Source organism: Euphorbia lathyris, chromosome 5, assembly GCF_963576675.1.
Source record: "Euphorbia lathyris chromosome 5, ddEupLath1.1, whole genome shotgun sequence".
NCBI lineage: Eukaryota > Viridiplantae > Streptophyta > Magnoliopsida > Malpighiales > Euphorbiaceae > Euphorbia > Euphorbia lathyris.
The window spans coordinates 56,574,851-56,582,569 of record NC_088914.1 but is presented as its reverse complement, the minus strand read 5'-3'; the positions used below and the strand labels follow the sequence as shown (position 1 = coordinate 56,582,569).

At 31.3% G+C, this 7,719-nt stretch overlaps 1 protein-coding gene across 1 annotated transcript; it reads right to left on the bottom strand.

Annotated features, from left to right (window-relative positions):
- Positions 1-2,875: 2,875 nt before the first annotated feature.
- LOC136230991 (short-chain dehydrogenase RED1-like) lies at positions 2,876-6,200 on the bottom strand. The gene is made up of 3 exons (XM_066020216.1): positions 5,607-6,200; positions 3,869-4,028; positions 2,876-3,440 (listed from the first exon to the last, which is right to left on the bottom strand). The coding sequence occupies exons 1-3, from the start codon at positions 6,079-6,081 to the stop codon at positions 3,104-3,106; spliced, it is 972 nt and encodes a 323-aa protein (XP_065876288.1). The 5' UTR covers positions 6,082-6,200; the 3' UTR covers positions 2,876-3,103.
- Between the last annotated feature and the right edge of the window lie 1,519 nt (positions 6,201-7,719).

Genomic DNA, 7,719 nt, shown 5'->3' with positions numbered 1-7,719 from the left:
ATACAATGTTCAGTGATTATAAAAAAAAAAAAAAAAAAAAAGCTTAATACATCATTTGTCTTCTAAGCTTGTTCAAAATGGTTGATTGGCCTCCTGAACTTTCAAAGTATCTCGATAGCTCTCTGAACTTGCATAAAATATTCAGTTAGCCCCCTAAACTTGCGTAAAATATAATCAATTAATCATTCGGTTGTAAAAAAGTAAGTCAAATGTGGAATATATGTTACACGTGCGTTAGAATGATATTACATACTTGACAAAATAGATTAAAACATGTTAAAAAAGATTTTCTTACTTATTCAACTATAAAACATTTCATTCTCAAATATTATAATCGCATACCCCGATCTTGGTCGTTTTACTTTTTAAAGATTCGTGTAACATATCTTCCGCATTTAACTTACTTTTTTACAACCAAGTGATTAATTGATTACATTTTATGCAAGTTCAGAGGGCTAACTGAACATTTTATGCAAGTTCAACAGGCTATTGAGACACTTTGAAAATTCAGGGGGCCAATCAACCATTTTGGACAAGTTCTGGAGGCATATGATGTATTAAGCCTAAAAAAAAAGTGTAATGAAGTATGCTAGAAATGTATCTTCATGTTTTTTTTTTTCCATTTTGGGAGAGTCCCAAGTAGATTTGTTCATGGATAGGACCGGATTGAGCTCGGACCGGACTGCACCGGACTTATGAATAAAAACCCTTACCCAAGCCTAGCTCGTATTAAAAATGCTTTAGGCTCGGACCAGACCGGACTGAATTAAAGAATCTTAATCCCAGACCCAGCCCAGGCCCGCCCATACTAATTTTTTTTATATAAATTTAATTTAATTTCCGTTGAGAATAAATTACAAATAGTGAAGAAATGTTAATAGAAGGAATTCTGAAAATGAGAGTAAAGATGAAATTAATATACAGTGAAGTTTCGCTAACAGAGAGTACATCAGGTTTATTAGGTTTTAATTTTATTGTTATATATTATTAATAAAAGTGCATATGAATAAATTTTATAACTTAGAAATGCACCACTTTTTTATATTAAAGTTTTATTAGAAAATATAATATTGTAAACCTTAACTTATAAATTATAATAGCATACAAGTACGAATAAATAAATTATGGACCGGACCAGATTGAGACGGGCTTTTATAATAGATCCCAAATCCAACCCATAAATTAATGGGTATCTTCAAGTTTGGACTGGACCCGGCTAAACAGAAATTTAGTTTGACCAAACCTGTCCCATTATCTATGGACTGGTCAACAGGTCTAGTCCCAAGTTATTGGAATTTGAAGCTTAATAATTATTATTATAATAGAAAAATTCTTGAATCACAATTCAAATAACTAAACCAATATCACTGTTTATAAAAACCAAAAGGCTTAATATACAAATAACCCCCTGAACTTGTCAAATTGTAAAATATAACCCCAAATTGGAAATTTTTTACCCCGTACTTGAAGCAACCGTAAAAACGTTTCCCCAAATTCGTATCATGCCAAAGATCTGATTATCACACTCCATGAACGTTGCAGCTTTTGTATTTCACGTGTTTCTTCAATTGCAGTCCATGTTAGCAATTTGGGATTATGTTTTACAATTGGACAAGTTTGAGGGGTTATGTTTTACAATTAGACAAGCTTGAGGGGTAAGTTGTTACAATTGAATGTTCAGGGGGCAGTTGCAACTTTGAACAAGTTCAAGAGGTTATTTGTGTATTAGACCAAATGAAAAAGCATGTCTCTAATCATTTTCCCGCATTGGTCTTTTAATATTTCATTTCAGTACATTAAACTTGTTTGTCAAATTAGTTAGTTGTAAATATAAAACTCGGTTAACAAAACATTACTCCTTTCATATGCATCTGAAATTATATATTTTACGGTTTGAAATAAGATTTTTATAGTTTCTCAATAACCACATTACAAGTATAAAAAATTTATTTTCGAACTGTTAAAAATACAAACTTCAAAAAGAGATAAAATGAACAGTGCTCCATTAACCGAATTTTTGGATGAAACAAAAAATTCTAAGTGGTTCAACATGACCAAAAATAAAAAGATATGTATTGAAATCAAAGATCACGCTTAATGTACCAAAATCAACATTTTCTTTTGCCTTTACACAAATATGCAACATTAATAATATATACAATATTATATAGGCAAAAAGCATCCTACGACCCTGATTTTATATTCTTTGATGCATTAAGCCCTTGATCTTTTATTTGAAAACGTTAAGCCATTGGTTTTCGATTTACTGTCGGATTAAACCCCTGATTACCATAAAAGTTAGCATTGAATATAAAACTCGGTTAACAAAGTCTTATTCATTTCAGCTGCGTTCGAAATTTTTAGTTTTAGCAGTCTGAAACAATTTTTCATATGTGTAATGTGGCTACAGGAAACTGTAAAAACCTTATTTCGAGCCGTAAATAATATAAGTCCAAGCACAAATGCATCGAGTAATGCTTTTTTAACTGAATTAGATATTTACAAATAATCAATTTGACAAGCAAGGCTCAATGTTACAAAAACAAAGATCAGAAGCTTAACATGTCCAAATAAAAGATTAGGGGCTTAATGCAACAAAAAAATGAAAGGTCAAGAGCCTCTTGATGCTTTTTACCTATTATATATATATATAATCGTAAATTTATAATTTATAAAAATACACAACGTATAAATAAAAATGACATACTGTAAAATAAATATTGACAAAATTGAAAATGTTTTTCCACTATTGTGGTGAAAAATCTAAAAAGTTAAAAGCTAATGGTTGACCAAGTTTCAATCAGTAGGCAAAATGCCACAAAATTTAAAAGTAGAAGGCGTAATGAGAGAACTTACAATCTAAGCAAAATACAAGTGGAGAGAAGATAAACTCACCATAGCAGTAACTGAACTCTGTTTTTGCATGTTTCCTCATATAAAAATGTGTCCTATAGCATATATATAAAGCTAAACCAATACATTTACTTTTAGCGACGCCATAAAACTTAAAATGCAAATCCAAACCAGAAATGGTTGGTTTTTAAGTTGGTATGAGAAGCTATGAACCTATAATGAAACTGGTTAAATGCTTCAATTGCAGAGCTCAACATTTAAATTGTTTCCTGAGAATAAAATCTTTAAGGCAGAGCGGCAAATAGTACATTATTGACATAATGGTGGAGAATCTACCTGTTGAAAACCATGCCGGTGGATTTTTCTTAAGTACAGCAGCCACTGTCCGCTTTGCAAAATCATCTGTAGGGGTGGATTTTAGTCCTTGTGAAAGGTATGCTCTGTCCCTAATTGCTGATTCAAATGCCTTGTACATCTTCAGTTCAGGCATCTGGTTGTAGCTAGCTATGGCAGAATTTCCTATGTTTGACTTAATAGCTCCTGGTACAACATTTATAACATCTATTCCAAGAGGCTTCAGTTCCAACCTGCTTTCACCACCGACAAATCGAATCTATATATCAAAATCCATTCTGTATCTAAAGATGCATACACTGCACAAATCCTTCTGAATGTGCCAAAAATATAGCTTTGGATGCACATTTGATATCTAAACTAAACCCTACTTCTAACTGTTTTCTACAAACAAAATGTGCAATAAAGGTGTTTTTTATAGCAATTTTAATCAATCAAACATGATATTGTTACGAATTTGAGGTCCAGGAGAATATGAATTAGATATCTATCTATAAATTAAGCCTTGAAAACGCAAGTGATGTCCCCAGCATCAGTCATTATGAAAACTAGGTCATTAAGCCCAATGCATTATTTAGTTGGAGAAAGTATGATTTCCTCTTAACATAGTTGGCATCAGAAGTGAAGAAAAATATGTTAATATTACTAGTAAAATACAAACCTCAATGTGTCTGTGAGTGAATGAAGAGCAGCTTTGGTTGCAGTATAAACACCAGCCCACGGGACAGGAGCCATGACAGTAACACTTCCAACATTTACAATTTTTCCATGTTTCCTAGATGCCATGTGAGGAACAGCAGCTTGAATAACCCTCATAGAACCTACATTGCCATATGGTTTCAATACTTTGAAAGAAAGAAAGGATCATGGCATAGCATGTCTACAAATATTCAAGTGATTACATGGTCAATAAGGTGGTGCTACAACTCATCTTCATTCAACTAAAGTCTAAAGGAACATGCTGGAAGCCCACCAGATATCTGAACAATGGTTTCATATATAACACCTTATATTTGATCAGTATTATTAAAATAAAAAGATCCTATTGAAATTCTGCTATGGTTTTTAGAGACATCACAACGTGTTCTGAGTATATCAAAGAATAACAAGTCGTCTTGCTTATTGTAGGAAGATAAAACATATCACCAAGGTTGTACTTAGTGCACCATACCAGAAGAGAAATCTGAAAGGAGCAAAGACAAGGTACTTAGGGGGAAAGGTGACTGCAAGCTCTTTTCTTTTTTGTAACATCAGAATTTGGATGGATTTATACTACAATTATTGCCATATCAAAGAACATCAAAAAATAATAGAACATATGAAGCCTGCATATTCAATAAAATTGGTCAAATGTTGTATCTCCAGAAGATAGAGAGCCAAGTTATCAAAATCCCCATTGGAACTTGTTGAGGGATCATTAAGATCACATGACCCAAATCACAGACAATATTCCATATGTTCCCAAACATAAGCACTAGAGAAGGACAAAAGTTAAACGACTAGTTTGAACAGTCTTCAAAGTCTCAGCTCATGGGAAGAGACTGAAGCCATTCACATTCATTATATCATTGATCTAGAAAATTTTCAGATCTTTGATAATTGAACTGTCGTAGAGAGGCTCTCAAGAAGACTCAAAAGATCTATGCAGTATGGCAAATTGGCAATCTTAAATTTAGTATTAATATTATCTAACTAAAAGAACCCTTAAAAACCATCAACACTCCATCATTACTCCTTCTATATCTAGAGATCAAATTTCATTGATATTGAATTTTGGAACAGTGACTAAATGATCGGTGCTTAATGATGGTGTTGATGGATGACTATTACCAGAATACACAATCAGCTTCCAAGAGCAGAGGGAAGCATTGGACAGAATATTCTAAGGCATATTGCAATATAATAATAATTAAGTATGAAAATGAAAATGACAGAAAGAATTCATAATAAAGCTAAGCTTTATCAATGGTTATATCTAGGTCAAAAGACTAGAATATGCTAGCTTCCTTATTTTCAATGGTCAAGGATATCTCGGAATGAATAAAAAGGGCCAGAGCAAAATTAATAACATGATCTAAGTTTCGCCCAAACTGATAATATTCATTTCACTTCTGAATTCTGATTAATTTCATCATGGAAACTGTTCTCCTAACGTACAAGGTAAACAGTATGAATAAATGAAGCTTACTTTTGGGCTTCTAACTGGACCAATTTCTGTGGAAATGACATAACAAGCAACCGTAATAAATTGTTGTTTCTTATATCAGATACCTATCCAAGTTCAAAGGTAATAACCTATACAATTATGAAGAATAGATGAAAGAGAATACCATAAGGTTTTCAGTATAAAGTACCAAAATTCCAAAATAAGGATTGATAAGAAACCCTAACAAAATTACCATAAACATTGGTATCGAAGGTGCGTTGCAGAGCAGATAAAGGAACTTCAGCAAGAGGGCCAACACATTGAATTCCAGCATTATTAACCAAAATATCAACTCTGCCATACTTTTCAACAACATTTGAAATTACATGGTGAACGCTTTCATCTGACAAAACATCCAATTCTTGGAGAAAGAATCTGTGATCATGCTCGAGATCTCTCATGGTGTTGAAGGACCTACTTGTGGGTACAACTAGGCAATTATTGTTGGCAAACTCCCTAGCCAGTGCGTGGCCTATTCCTCCATTGCTGCAGCCTGTGATTAGAACCACCTGTTGTTGGTCGTGAGATTCCATGGAATTGGATTGCTTGGTTTGTTGGTTGAAGTTGAGTAGATTTTTGCAATTGAGAAAATTGGAATGAAAAGGTAAGAGTTTGAAGGGATTTATAGGGAGAGGATAAGAGTTTGATTCTAAGATTGAAGCTCCCATACCTTGAGGTAGTGTGGCTTTCTCTTATTAGTTTGCCATCGGTTGCAACGATGTCACAGAAGTTGTTGGATAGCGTGCAGAAAACATAGGCTGTGTTCTTTACAGCTGAATTGAGAACAATTTAATTTAATTTAACTGAACGCTATAGCGGAATTTAGTTAAATGTTATCGAATTTATATAATATTGGATTTTAAAATAATTTTAATAATAATATTAGATATTAATAAATTTATAATAACAATAATAATTATAATAATAACATCAATAATAAATAAATATATAATTAAAAATAAAACTAAATTAAATATCAAATAAAAAACAGTTCGATAAAATTCTATAAAATTAAATAAAAATAAATTTAATTTAAATTAAAAATGTAAATTATATATAAATATAAATTTACATACAATTTAAAGTCTATAAAATTAAATATAAATTTTTATATGAATACAAACTCTTAATTTTTTTATAACAATTAAGGGTTAAGGTGCTAGAAGTAATTTTATCCCCTAACGTCTAAAATAGTGCAATTTTATCCTTAACATTGATAAATTGGGTAAATTTGAGAAATAATTCATCAAATTGTCTTCTCGATCATAAATCTTATCACACATCACACGTGTATCATTTTATCAGTAACAAATCACAAACATATGTTGGCTACCAACGTTAAGGGTAAAGTTGCACTATTTTAGACATTAGGGGTAAAATTGCTCCTGATCCAAAACGTTAGAGGTATTTGTGCACCTTAACTCTATAATTAATTATAAAGCCTATCCCATAAATCTAGTTTTGTCCATTAATAATTGAAGGAAAAGAAAGATGCAATTCCTAATTTTCAAATATGGATGCATATTTTAATCTTATTTTATTTATTAAACGATGTGTACTTTAATAAATTATCATTTCTTTACTTTTATCTAATTCATAGATAATGATAAATTATAGATAAATAATAATAATAATAAATGATAAATTATAGATAAATAATAACAATAATGATAATAATTTATATATAAACAATTATAATTATAATAAATAATGATAAATTACTGAATGCTGAAACTGGATACTGAAATTGAATGCTGAAACTGAATGTTGAATTGAACTGAATTGAACTGAACTGATTGTTACTGAAATTAAGTAATAAAGAACAATGTCATACACAGCTGGGACCTAGGTCCGGGTAGGACTACCATTTGTAAGCAATTTACTTTAAAAAAGAAATCGAAATAAATAAAGCCATATACTCAGGGATGGCAACGGATAGGGTAACGTGGGTAGTGTCAATCCCAAACTCTTACCCATTTATTTTTTAACTACTCGTACTCGTTCCATTACCCTAACATGTATACTTTTTGCATCCCATACCCGTCCTATTTAATTTGCGGGTACCTACGGATATCCTTTTCCGTTAAGAATCAATAAATAAAACTAAAAATATTACAAATTTAACAAAGTATAAATATAATAAAGCATTCATCTAAAAATTGAACAAATTGAACCGTAATCAATAAGAATAAAATAGCTCAATGATATCACTCAATGGTTAAAGAACAAAACGATTGAGTTCAAATAAACAATAATATTTTTTAATATATAAAAAATTTATGACGGGTATCGGGTATCCTGGGAGG

What these genes read in the sequence shown, in the direction of transcription:
- LOC136230991 (XM_066020216.1), bottom strand. Translation starts at nt 6,081, where the DNA reads ATGGGAGCTTCAATCTTAGAATCAAACTCTTATCCTCTCCCTATAAAT. An exon ending in CTTCGATACCAATGTTTATG is followed by an intron (nt 4,029 to 5,606) that starts GTAATTTTGTTA and finishes ATGGCAATGTAG; the next exon opens with GTTCTATGAGGGTTATTCAA. An exon ending in TCACTCACAGACACATTGAG is followed by an intron (nt 3,441 to 3,868) that starts GTTTGTATTTTA and finishes TGGTGAAAGCAG; the next exon opens with GTTGGAACTGAAGCCTCTTG.